This window comes from Grammomys surdaster, unplaced genomic scaffold (assembly GCF_004785775.1).
Source record: "Grammomys surdaster isolate TR1022 unplaced genomic scaffold, NIH_TR_1.0 146, whole genome shotgun sequence".
Classification (NCBI taxonomy): domain Eukaryota; kingdom Metazoa; phylum Chordata; class Mammalia; order Rodentia; family Muridae; genus Grammomys; species Grammomys surdaster.
In genome coordinates, this window is record NW_021604604.1 from 637,099 (window position 1) to 651,276 (window position 14,178).

The window sequence follows — 14,178 nt, forward strand, 5'->3', positions numbered from 1 at the left end:
ATTTCCAGCCCTGCCACTTGGACACTTTAGACAAGACCGCTCCTAGAGGCTTTTCTGGTGATTACCCCCCTTTAGTTCTCCCCCCAAGGTGTGTTTGTTCCTTTTCATTAAGAGGCCCCACAGTTGACTCCTTTTGTTCCCGGGGCTTAATTCCCCAGGCAATTATTTTGATTACTCAAGGGGAAAATTTGCTTCTGCAGCTCATAGATGCAATCATGGAAGTCATTAATAACAGAAGGGCTGGGCTAGTCTTTTCCTGCAGATAAGAAGCCTTGTCAGGGATTTCCCTCCCCCCATTCTGTGCTCCCCCCCACGCCTGCTTGGCTCTTACTCCTGATGTAAATTATCCACCCCCAACCTCCCTCTATGCCTAGCAAGAACAAACCGTCACTTGTTGAGCGTCAGTTGATCAGACACATGAGTCTTAGGAAGGCTGTCATTCTGCCTAGCCTTTTGATGTCCTCCTTGGTAGTGATGCATGTCTACCAGCAGCTGGGTACATAAGCTACTGGCAGCTTTTATTTCTCAGTTCTGAAAACCTTGCATTCGGACGAAAACCAGTACATTTGAAGCTTTGTGTAACAAAATGAAAGACGTTCTTAAGCGCTGAGCTCGGCCTCTCCCTTTTCGCCTCTCTGAAGTCTTTTATTTCAGCACAGGAAAAGTTGGCTCCCTAACCTTCACCTCAGGGGCTGACCTGCTCCTGCTGTTTGGTTCACTCCTGATATTCTTTAAGTTACTTTTCTAAGAACCAAGGGCCGCCCTACTGAGGAGCAGATGCTTCAGGAACTGGTGCAGCCTGAGCTTAGTAAATACGGCTAATGATCACCACTTAATGCAAACACTGAAAGGGAAGGAAACAAAAGGAATGGTGTCTGAGAGAAGAGAGAGCTTCCATTCTATGTAGAGATAAGTCTTTCTTAACTTACTATTTGACGTTGCCAACTATTATTTTGAAATTCCCATTCTTCAGTGAAATAAACCCACTAATTAATTGTAAAGGCTGATTGGGAACCCACCACAATATATGACCTTGATGTTTCCTCCTCTAAATTAAAGTGTTATGACCAAATGACCAAGTCTTATGCTGAGGAGTGGGGGCTGCTTATATGTCTTCAGCAGACTCATAACTTTTGCTTTGGTTTGTTTTTGGCTTTGTGAGGTAGGGTCTTCTTCTGTATATCTTTGTCTGGCTTCCGACTTGCTATATACAGACCGGGCTGGTCACGAACTTACAATGACCCTTCGGCTCCCACGTGTTGGAATTACAAGCATGTGCTTTCAAGGGTGGGGGGATGGTATCAATGCCAAAAGTATAGGGGCCCAGTGTACACCACTCTTACTAGGCTTCCCAGAAGCAGTGGTGACACTTCCAAACAGTTTGAGAAAACTCAGTGGGATAAATATTATAAAGGAGACTGTCTGAGGACCTGCTATTCCTGGGAACCATCAGGGTTCTTTCCACTTAAGCTTGTCTTTCTGTCTAGAATAGGCTTAAAGAAGGTCCTACAAAACACTGTAGAGCACACTGTTTCTCTATCAGTGAAGATTTTCCTTGTTCCTTCTTGGCCATTTCACATGCCTCTGAGCTGCGTAAGGCCACTCCCCCTACTTAGAAAAACTTTTAGAACAGTTTGTGGAGTTTGTTACTGAGGACACAATTTGTACCCCTTTACAAAGGCCCTTGCCTGCCTTCTTCCTGGAAGGGAACATGTCTGCTAAGTTGCTTACTTCACCCTATGGGTCTGAGCCTGTTGCCCATTGTGTAGGCAGTGAAAACACAGAGTCAGATGTGTAGTGGCCTCTTGACCAAACACACAGGAAGGGCATTCCTGCTTACCCTTCAGTTACTTCTGTGTTCGTTTTCCTTCGCTTTCCCTGGTATAGTATTTTTTAGTTAGGTCTGTAGTATATACAGGTAGCTCTGGCCATTGTCTGATTTTGTGATTTGTAAATTGAGAGTCTAGTCAAAATTAAACCATGTACTTCACAAAGCAAAGCCACCCTCCTCCCCACAAACAAAAGATATGAAAGTGGAATTTGGGATTGAGATTTAGGGGTAGGAGGGATAAAAGAATTTGAGGGACAAGTGTGACTAGAATGGATTATATACATGCATAAAACAGTCAAAGAATAAACTAATAAAATATAACCTCTGACCTGAGCAGCCTCCTTACATTTAACATAAGTGTCAGCCTCCAGAAGGCTGCAAAGAGGCCTTGCCTGTACTGTACACCAACAGCTGCAGAAATGACCTCGCTGGTAGAGGAAGGAGATCACTATCCAGGTAAAATTTGAAGTACACAGGACCCCATACAAAGGACTGGAGACTTCTGGAGTTTTAAAATTATTTTCTCATTAGAAGTTATCCACTGGAGTGGTCACGGAACTAAGTGGTCATGGTAGGCATTTTCATTCTGGTTTCCTTCTAAAACATATTAATCTACTCCAGCGATTAGTCATCAAGACTGATTATCAACCAAGACGGCAAGGGGGGTGCATAAAATAAACCAAATAATAACGAAGATGACAACAGGAAGAGATGCTTCTTTAAAAAAAATCCGGGTGTTCTGCTAGATGCACCAAAATGGGTCTTAGAGCTGAGGGAACCTTAGAAAGCCTAGGGTGTGACAGCAGACAAACAGTGGGTGTAATTATGCTCTTGCCCATGGAGAACGCAGCAGTGCAGACACAGGGTTAAAAAGAATCCCCTGAGTAACTTCTCATTTAGCAATAATGTTTTAAAAGCTTTGTCAGACCAGTTTTGTTTTCTTTAGCTGCCTTTCAGCTGGCCTGGGCTCACCTTTGCTCTCCACATGAGCCATAATTTAAAGACATCAACGTGGCGTCCACACTGCAAGGCCTTGTCTCCCGTGTCATAGGACAGGTCATAGTGCTTATCTTGCTGAAAGAGGTAGGAAGCATGCATCTGGTTGCAGCTCTGCATCAGTCCCTACAGGAGCAAAGAGAAAATTCAGGACACTCCCTTTAGCATTGCATTGTGGGTAATTGTTAAGAAAGAAAAATCAGAGAGCCAAATGTTCTTGTATCTTTTGGAAGAAGAACACAGCAAGAATTAAATAGAAAAACTACTGGATAAGACTGTCCAGGCAAGCATCATTTGTTGCAGTTAAAATATTTCAGAAACCTAATACTTGGAGGTAGAGGTAGGAGGACTGCTGCAAGTTTGAGGTCACCTTGGTCTACACAGTGTTCCATGCCAGCCAAGGTTACATAGCAAGATCATTCTTTGGTTACATAGCCAAGGAGGAAGGTGAATGAGAAAGAGGGAAAGAAGGGAAGGAAGAGGCTTCAGAAACTTGTAGGTTCTTTGATTTTTAAGATTTATGTGTGTGGGCAGGCTGCCTGCATGTATGTCTGTCCACCTGCATGTATGTCTGTCCACCATGTGGATTAGTGCCCAAAGAGGCCAGAAAGGGATATTAGATTCCTGGGAACTGAATTTACAAATGATTGTCAGCTGTCATGTGGGTGCTGGGAATCAAACCTGATTCCTCTAAAAGATTAGCCAGTATGCCTAACCCTTGTCTCATCTCTCTGACCCCAATTGGGTCTTCAAATAAAATTACTGTGATTCTTCTAGCACCGTCACTCTTCCATAATTACCAGACGTTGAGCTATTCAATAGCTCACTGATCTTATTTTTAAATATTAGAATGCAAAAGATATCCAAAGCTGCTTTAATCCGGAACCTAAATGAGCAACCTTTCCCATCTCCTGTTCCTTTTCCAACGGTCAGGTTTAGAGATTACGTTTTCACATTTAGTTGCTTATAGTAGTTGCAAGGGAGAGGTTCCTGTCAGTGACCATGAATTTGCCCAAGCACCATAACCCTATTCTAGAAATAGGCAGTGAAATGATTGTTCCAAAGAACGCCAAATGACTCATGCTTCTGAGTACAATAGCATCGCCAGTCTCTTACTGGAAACCCCACCACGATTCAACTTATCATATCTGCTGGAAGCTTCTGATTCTTCTGTCAGCTACTGTGTAATTGTGATTTCATAAAAGCTTTGGCATTTGGTTTTCTTTCTCTTGTGACTCATGACAAGAGAAGAAAAGACCAAAATGTGATCGCTGAACTGGAGAAGAAGCAAGAACCTTTTTTAAAAAAGTTAGCCAAACTAAAATGGAGAGCAATATAGACAGAGCACTTGGTAGACAACAGAATTGACTCTACTTTCAGCTTGGGCTTCACATTACATGGACTTTATAGTTATCTTTGAAAATAAGACAAAAATGTAATGTGTTTGTATTAGAGCAAGAGGAAGGCGTTGAATTTGAGAAAGAAAATCCCCTTACAGACTGATAAGATGTAGCTTTATACTAGGTGCTTCTATTTTGTTTCATGGCCACAAAAACTTTGTACTAGTTTTTCCCTGGTATCAGGAGCTCAAAAATAGTTGTGATAAGCACAAAAAAAAAAAAAAAGATTGGAGGAAATTATGGGATGGTGGATGGGTCAGACCAGCTCCAACTGAAACGGAAAGATTAGCTCGCAGCTCTCAGTGTTCATGGCTGACACTGGAAAGACCAAGCTCACCATGTCCATAGAAGCAAATGGTGATCTAGGTTTGTATACACAAGGTTTTCATGAGATAATGTCCTGGTTCTGAGCAAGGAAACAGTCAAAGACCACTGTTTTCCAAATGAGGCTAAATACATGGATGCTGCTCAAAACAGAAGTCTCAGATTCAAATAGACTTAGGAACCCATATATTTAAATATTGTTTATATATTATAATGTATAACATAATATTATATGGTTCAACAATCCCGTGGAATGTCAGAATTTGTTTTAAACTCTCATCAATATATCTCAACTGTTTTAAATTGAAGTTTTCCCAGATGTCCTTCAACTGAGGAATGGATACAAAAAATGTGGTACATTTACACAATGGAGTATTACTCAGCTATTAAAAACAATGAATTCGAGAAATTCCTAGGTAAATGGATGGAACTAGAAAATATCATCCTGAGTGAGGTAAGCCAATCACGAAAGAACACACATGGTATTCACTCACTGATTACTGGATATTAGCCCAGAACCTTGAAATACCCAAGATTCAACTCACAGACCACATGAAGCTCATGAAGAAGGAAGACCAAGTGGGGGTGATTCGGTCCTTCTTAGAAGGAGCAACAAAATACTCAAGGGAGCAAATATGGAGACAAAGTGAGGAACAGAAACTGAAGGAGGGGCCGTCTGAAGACAATCCCACCTGAGTATCCATCCCATGTGCAGTCACCAAAGGTAGATGCTGATGTGGAAGTCAGGAAGTGCATGCTGATAAGAGCCTGATGTATATGTCTCCTCAGAGGTCTTCAAGAGTCTGACATATTCAGAGGCAAATGCTCACAGCTAACCTTTGAACTGATCATAGGGTTCCCAATGGAGGAGTCAGACTGAAGACTGTAGGAGCTGAAAGGGTTTGTGGCCCCATGAGGAGAGCCACAACCAACCAGAGCTCCCAGGGTCTAAACCACCAGCCTGGGAGCACTTAGGGAGGGATCCAGGGCTTCAACTGTATATGTAAAAGCGGAGGGCCCTGCTGGGCATAGGTGGGAGAAGAGATCCTTGGTCTCATGAAGGCTGGACACCCCAGGGGGTGGGAATTTGAGGTTGGGGAGGTGGGAGTGGGGTGGGTAGGTTGGGGTACATTGACAGAGAAGCAGGAGGAGGGGTGAGGGGATAGGGGGTTCCTGGGTGGGTGGGGGACGGGGTAAGGGGATAACATATAAATGTAAACAAATCATCCAATTAAAAAAAAACCTGAAGTTTTTTTTCCTCACCGCAGAATATATAGTGCAATTTTGTGTGATGCCATTGTTCATTGTATCCAAGGGTGGGGAGTGTGTGTGTGGTCAGAACAGCATGTGCTCTTGGATTTTAGAGGCAGCTTAGAGCTAACCTTGTCTTTACTTTTATTTTTAATTATATTTATCAGTGTGTGATCTGGTTAGTTTTTTTTTAATCTACTTGACACATGCTAGAATCATTTGTCTGAGAAGAAGAAACTTCAATTAAAAAACATGCTTCCCTCAGATTGGCCTGTGGAAAAGTCTTTGGGGCATTTTCATGATCCATATAGGAGGGCCCACCTCAATGAGCAATGGGCAGGTGGTCCTAGGTTGTGTAAAAAAGTAAACAGAGAGCCATGGAGAGCAGAGCACCTCACATAGTGGGCTGGGCCCTCCCATGTCAATCATCAATTGTAGATGTTTATGAAGTGTTCCTTACTGTGTGACAAGTTTCACTTGTGGGGTGTCACTTATGATTTGGCATCAAGAAATGAGCAGACACTGACTGAGAGGGGGGAGGAGGTCAACAAGTGGCAACTGAGGATACCAACTGTCTTGTGCCAAATTTATATTTCTTTGATCTCACTGGTGGTTTTGTGAATGGCATTTTGGTTTGGCTTTATTGACCCTAAATAGTACCTATTGAAGTTCTGTGTCCTTTTCACAAGCCTTAGCCTTTCTCCTCAAGCTCAAGCTTTAGCCTTCCTTTGATGCAGCCTTTCCTTGCTATACCCACATTCTTCCCCTTTGCAGTAGGAATATTTACTCTGTGCCATCGTGGGTCTTTTGGTTTTCAGAGGCTCACAGTGGAAAGACAGCTTTGAGTCACTGAAGAAACTTTGGGACAATGCTGAAACTGTTACAGTGAGTTTTGAACTGTCTGCACTTTGTGTTAAAAGCTAGCCAGGAGTGTATGGAGGCCAGGGAGAGAACGCTATGACTTGATGTAAAAGGTCCTTCCAAAGGCACATGACTGAAACCTCCATTCTCTGGATGATAGTGTTGTTTTCAGAGACTGCAAACTTTAGGAAGAAATGGCTCACTTGAGGGGGTCTGGAGGGTTATAGCCTAGCTCCACTTCTGCCTGTGCATTTGTGTTCAGCAGAGACTGGAGGCAGGTGAGATATCCCAGCCACATGCCATACTCCTACCTGCTGATGTGCCTTCCTCATCAGGATGGACTGTCACCTGACACTGTGAGCCAAAGTAAACCCTCCCTCCCTGAAATGGCTCCCTATCAAGTATTTGGTCACAGCAATGAGAAAAGCAATTAATAGCAGACCCCTTTCAGATGAGATTAGTTGTCCTAATCTTTAAAACACAGCCTGTATCTGGTTCAGTCTGTCTTCTCCCTTCCTCTTGTCTGAAGCAGAGAGACGCTTCCATGTCTCAAATTGTCAACGTGTACTTTGGAAGGGAATGGGTTAGGTGCCAAGACACAAGGCTCTATCCTAGGTAGCATCAGTTGTCAGTGATAGGTATCTAATTCTTTCCAGTGCAGGTATCTAATCAGATCCAGATTGGCCGATTTTCATCTAACTTGCAGTTCTCTTTTTGGCTTGCTGTGACAGAATGCAAACCACTACTGAACATCTGGCCGAGGCATAAGTAACAAAGACTTACTCTTCCCTTTCAAGTAGTGCTGCTGAGGTGTATGTGGGCTATACACTGGGTAAATGATGACAAAGTAACTGAGTGTCTCTTTGAAAACCAGTCCCAAGGGATACTTTTACAATATGTTCCTCAAATTTTGTAGGGGATTTTGTTCTCAATCTGTGTCCGGATTTTAATTTATTTGATGAAGGCATGCTGCTTAAATTAGTAGCTGTGAAGAAGAATGAAATAACTGTGCCCTTTGATCCAGATTAGAAAAGTAATAAAGACACATGCTTAAGGACTTTATCAAGCAACTAAGTGTTATGTGATAGGATACTAAAAGACCATTAAATAAAGTTTTGAAATAATCACGTTCATCGTAGAATGTTAAATATAGAATGTCATACTATACATGTATATACTATACATAGTAACAATTTTATTTTGAATGTATAGAATGAATGTATATATAACATGCACATTCCCATAAAATTATGGGAGAGTATATTTAAAGACAGTAATGATATTTACCTCTAAATAATAGGATTTTGCATGAGTCTGAATTTATCTATATATTCTAAAAGAAGTGAAATATTATTAAAGCAAGTAAAGTCAAATATTTAAAAGTCATGATACTAAAACCTAGTATCATGATTTTAACATGATAAAATTTAATTAGGATGAGCTGAAGCTCCTTGGTTTAGTCTTTCATTTGCTTGGTTTTGTTGTTTGTTTCTAAGCAGGAACTGGCTCTGTAGCCCAGGCTGGAGTTGAACCATAGCTATGCTACTTCAGTCTCCTTAGTGTTAGGATGCAAAGGGTGAATCCCACACTTGCCTCTTTGCTTTGCTTTTGTTAACAATATAACAGTGAATGTGAGGTGAGGACCATGACTGCATCCCGGAACCATGAAGGGAGAGGTGGAGGTGTTGGCCAACAGCGAGAATCTCTCTCAGACTTTGCAAATATCTAAGTACCTTGAATAAAAGCAGCCATCACTTATTCTCATTGTGGTAAATACATATGTAGATGGATTAAATTTACATTCTGAATATGACATTCAAATTTAAATATGAGATATATAATATACACATGCATATATATATGCATATATATGTAAATGCTAACACTAACTTCAATTCTTTGTTATGCATACATTTCCTACGGCTAAAAACTACTCATATTTTCATAAACAAACTGTAGATGTAATTTTCTGAGAGGGGGCCATAGAAGATCTCTGTATTACAGGTCTGAGCCGAGGAAAGGAGTTTGAAGAAAACATGCAGATGGAGTGAAGGTCTCAGTTCTGAAGGCTGAGAGTTCAGTCTTCCTCTCCCCTCTAGGCATCTGATCCTTTCCCTCCAAAGAGAGATCAGCAGGGCTCCCTGTGGGAAGTGTGAGCACCTGGACCTCAGCAAAGAACACCAACTGCATGACAAGTTAGATCCGCCCCTGGACTGGCCCCAGAGTCAGGGAATGCTTACCTCCTCTCTAACCAGGAGAGCCGAACACTGCAAGGGGACACCCATCATCTTGTGGGGATTCCATGTCACAGAGTTGGCCCTAAAAGACAATCACAGGAGAGGGTGGCATCCCACATCAGGCTCAGACCACTGAGGTTCTGCCCCTCAGAGCTTCCAGTTTGCTGTCCTTTTCCCATGCCCCAGGATGACACCCCATTTCCAGAATGGTAGCCTTCCATTTTTCACATAGAGGAGTGATGAACAATGCTTCACTTTTTCCTTCCTCAGCACCTCCAATGAAAGTAGACGTCTGCCTATAAGGTTGTCTCAGGGCCTTTAAGGTGACTGAGTCACAATTCAGGGTCCTGTCTTTAGCCACTGTTGGCCAGAGCACTTAAAGAGTCACCCTGGAGCTTCTATTGTTCCTGATTCTTACTTTGTCACAGTGGTCTTTGTGAGGAAACATTACTGCATTGATTGTCCTTTCTTTGATGGCATTTGTCCTTCTCACGTGTCCCTCCAGAGGAATAGGTCTGCTATTCCTCCCAGACCATCTCTTCTCTAACCTGATGCTGTGTGTGCTGAGCAGTGTGGCCCATACAGGAGAGGTTCTGCTATCTTCTCCTCTGTGTCCTTCCCTTCTCTCCTCTCTTCCTCTTTTTCTCCTTGAAATAGGATCTCACTACAAAGCCTATGATGGTTCAAAGTTGTTGCCCTCCTCTTAGCTTCCTGAGTACTGGGGTTATGGGTATGGTTGCCCATATCTACCTTACAGCAGAATTTCCAATGAAATTTGTCCTCATTCCTCTACAGCGCTATGTTCCTTCAGTAACTGTGGCTCTAAGAGGCACAGCTCAGGGACTTACACTACATTATGACCATGGTTCATGTTTCTTTAATAAGAATTACAATTAGCTTAATCTGGATAGTCTTAACTGACCCCCACACCCCATCTTTGTCATTGGAATTATTTTACAGTTTGTTTATAGTCTCAGTTTCTCTTGTTCCTAAATTGTCAGCACCCCATTTCCCTAAAGCTCAAATTCCAAACCACAGCACGTGACTAGCGATGCCTCAGGGAGGCCTGTGTTCAGTCTGTGTCCCTTCCCTTCCCTTACCATCTCCATTACACAGATTGCTTCTTGGTCTCTGAATGGTCTACTCTGCTCTTGGGCCTGCCCTGCTACCTCCTCTTCTTGCCTTCACTTGGTTTAATTTTATTTGTCCCTAGATCCTGATTCTTTAAGTATCTCTGCGACCTTATTCACGTTCCGTTAGCGTCTCCCCAACTCCCACAGCACTACTCCAACCTCTCCCTTCAGTGCCCAGAGAAAGCAACTGCTTCCCCAAGAAATCCATACTCACCAAGCAAGCTCAATGCTTGCCATGGTGCTTTGTATAAAGAACCCACATGAGGAAGGAAGGCAGCGGAACAGCCCATATCAGCTGTGTCCACAGTGCCCTAGCTTGCTGCTCTTAACTCTCTAATCAGGGTGAGAGCATTGGGATGAAATGATGAATGATGATACTTAGTGTACCCATGATCTTATTTAAGCTAATAAACAATCCAGCTCAGGGGTCCATGGCATCCAGACAGCAGCTCTGGTGACTTATATTTGTGGAAGATATTCTGCCAACTCCATGGACAGGATTTCTGTATTTCTACCACTTTTCTGTCCTACCTCTACATGGAAGGCAACAAACACACTACCCTCCAATCAGACTGAACTCAACTTTTTTTCAAGGACATTTACCAAATATCTCTGCTCTCCAGAGGGAATACTCTTCTTTCATTTCTGCCCCTCACTGGATGATGCTAAGCTCCAGAGCTGATGTCTGGCCCATGTTGCCTGGAATGATGAGATCTAGGAAGGACCATGTCTTCCTCCATCTTCCTTATCATAATACTTGCCTTGGCTCTCAAGTAGAATCAAAGGCAACTGATGCTGCCGCCTCTGTTTTACTGCAACCCTCAGAGAGTCTTTAAATCCCCTGGAAGAAGGGACTGAAGAGTTGGTTTACAATGTCAGATATACTCTGGAGTATTTAGGCTCCTGGCATGCCTTCTTGGCTACACTGGATCTAGGAAAGGCAGTGCTAGCAAGAAGGAGAGTCATCTGAAGGATTTGGGTAGTGGGTAGTGCTTTGCCATTACTCTGTGAATGTCACTCAGGAATGAATGCCCTGAAGCCACAGAGAAGCAATGGATCGTGGATTTCCTTTTCCTCTAGACTGAGTCATAAGCTTTAGCTTGTGATACTTAGAGAAAATTTATTTCTCCAACTTAGACACACTTCTTTCTTAAAATGAAGCCCACATACAATTGAGCTCCAGCAATGTCCAACTGTTCTGTGATCTTAGTCACCAAAGAGAGTGCACGTCATGCTAAAAAACTCTAGGATGGTTACCATCTGCCTCGTGTGCTCAGAGTATGACACGGCAGTGTCCTTATTTCTGAGTATTCCACCCTGGGCTATTACATTTGGTAAATTTAGTTACAACCTGGTTTCGAGAATTGTGGCAACAAGAACACAAAGGACTCCATGTTCCAAGATGAATACCCTGAGCTTTTCTCTGAAATAATAGTCTTTAGTACAAAAGCGTGTAGGTGTTTGTTTTTCTGAGGCTTCAGGTAGGTAATTTAGTGAGCTTTCAAGTGATGGAGGTGGTGGGGTGCTCCATGGTTCTCTGCACTTGCAGCATGAAGAGGCATTAAAGGTAGTATAAAAGATGCTTATACTTTCTTTCAGTCAGAAACAATCAGAGAATAGGAGGTATTGTGCACTGGCCACTTCTCAAAGCACAGGAGTTCAGTTCTGGGTAGACATGTATGGTATAGGGTTCTACCAAACTTAGGTGGAAGCTCACCTGCCCTCCCCTCCCCTCCCCCATGAGCCTTGGAGTCAGAACAGGGACAGTGCTAGAGACTTAACCCCTGCTATATTTCAAGAGCCAGGGCTCCTGGCAGCAGACTCAGGAATAGTCATCCCATAACATAGGGCTTGGCTGCTTTGTCCTGAATTTTTCCCAGGCTTATTTCTGCTAATTCAACAGGCCACTCTTGGCTCTATCCTCAACCTCCTCCTCTTCCACGTCAACATTCATGGGTTCTGTGCAGGCCTGTGAGCAGGCTGGGTATTGCACAGATCCCCTCAGGTCTGGCCTCTCTGTATGCTGACAGATGCTCCCAAGCTCCCGAAGCCTCTACTCCAGTCCTGAAATGGAACTTGTGCCAAGATGTCTAGGGGCAGAGCCAGGGTGAATCTTTTCCTGAACAGTATCTGGATACTTGGCAGGGCACAGTAGGCAGTTGGCAGCCTCTGATGAATTAAGGCTTTCTCTGTTGTCTGGAGTGTCAGAATTCACGACTGTAGCTGCCCTGGTTGACTTGCTGGGCTGTGATGGGAAAACTGGTCGCCCTTTGCATGTGGTGCAGAAGCACAGCCTGAGGCCATATTTTGTAGTCTGCTTTCCCCCTTGGACCTCAATATGTTTTATGCTAATCAAATATTACTTTCTTTGTGTTCTGCAGCCTTTCTCAATGGTCTGCTGCACCAGCCCCAGATAAAAGCTACTTACTGTATCAATCTGAGTTATGTCAGAAAAGGGTCACTGTGGAATGAAGCTAGGAGAATGAAGTCGCTGGCACATCTTACTTGGATTCAGCTGGCTATATCTAATCCGAAAGGTAACTAGCAGTATTACAAATGACAAGATGTTTACCTGCTTTGATAAAACTATGTATTGAAAAGCCATGAATACTATTCTTATAACAACATGAAAGAAATCGATCTTCTCTCTAGAAAAAGGTGGACAGCTTGCAGGTTTTAAAATCATGGTGTTTGATTCAAAGATGGAAGGAATGGACTCTAGAGACAAACCTCAATTTTGAAAGACATTCTCCATAGGTTACTTTTTTCCCCACTTAGGAATAGGCAAGGCTCATAAGTACAGGCAGAGCGGGCTTGCTGGCATTCCAAGACTTCCTTAGAAGTTGAGTGCCATTTTCTTTTATGTAGCTTTTAACACTCTATATTACAGACTAGGAAATTACACGTACCTCTCCACACCGCTCAGCTTCCACTTGTGTTTCCGGGACATCAGTAACCCTCCACCCCAAGCAGCCTGAAAAAGCAAAACAGATAAGGAAGGATGCAGCACCTTTCTATGGGCTAGACTTCTAGTTTGGTGTCTTCCATATAAGTGAGAATGCCATCCTGTGAAAATGACCTGCATAGTTCTATGTTTAGTAAGGGAATGGACCACCAACTCCTAATGTGATAGCTTTAAATTTCAAGGTTGAAGTCTCTGGTTCTATCTTACATTTATATATTACATGTTTATTATTGTGGAGCCAGATTGGAGACACATTTCCCTAGTCTACGTGGACTGGAGAAAGAGCCTCCTCATTGAGTGTGGCTGCCACAGTCGGAGTAGATAAGACGGGATGGGGAGCCATTAAACAGGTCCCATGTTGAAGGCCAGAATGACTTATGTTTTCTGCAGTTTTAGCTTACAATAGCATAAAGACTTTGCACCTGGAGGTGTAACAACTTACAGGGAGAAGATAATGCAACAACAAAAAAAGAAAAGTAATAAAGATCAGCTGAGTTAAACATTGTGCTTAGTTGGTAATGATTTATGATCAGTTATTTATCAAAACTATTTTATCTTACTGTGGATTGTTAGCAAGGACTTTGCAGGTGGCAACTGGTCTTCAAGACACACCAAGTAACATGCTCAATTTAAATTCCTTCAGTCTTGTAAAAATAGATATACTTTTATTGAAAATGGTGGTGTACATCCTTCATATTTTGGTGCCTTATGTTAAAATATCTTAAATATAGGTCAGCTTCTTAGTTCACCAAGCTAACATATTGGAAATTTGGTAATCCACATTTCCTAATTTTAAGTTGTGAAGCCTGCTTTTTTTCAATGAATACATGATTTTCTAACTTGAGGTTGAGTTTTATGATTTTTGTTACAAATGTAAATTCTGACTATACCCCAAAGGGAGACTATGTATATGTGACTATGTGTGGGGGTGGTTTTTATTCAAGGATATTATGGATCAGTGAATTGAGAACCAAGCATTCAGCTCAAGTACTGGCCATGTTGAGAATATTTTCATGTTGGGAACTTTAATGCATACTCAATCTCGGGCTGTTTCCAGCTAATATTACACAATGTGTAAGTTCTGTGCCTCTGAAATCTTTAAAAGTTGAGATACCACCATTCTAAATATAATTAGATAGATAGATAGATAGATAGATAGATAGATAGATAGATAGATAGA

General features: G+C 42.4%; 1 protein-coding gene across 1 annotated transcript in view; it reads right to left on the minus strand.

Annotated features, from left to right (window-relative positions):
• Gad2 (glutamate decarboxylase 2) overlaps positions 1 to 14,178 on the minus strand; it is a 62,418-nt gene that overhangs the window by 5,956 nt on the left and 42,284 nt on the right. The window contains exons 11-13 of the mRNA XM_028764900.1: positions 12,943 to 13,007; positions 8,904 to 8,982; positions 2,804 to 2,953 (exon numbers count right to left, since the gene is read on the minus strand). Coding sequence (XP_028620733.1) covers positions 2,804 to 2,953; positions 8,904 to 8,982; positions 12,943 to 13,007 — 294 coding nt within the window. The remainder of the gene's footprint in view (positions 1 to 2,803; positions 2,954 to 8,903; positions 8,983 to 12,942; positions 13,008 to 14,178) is intronic.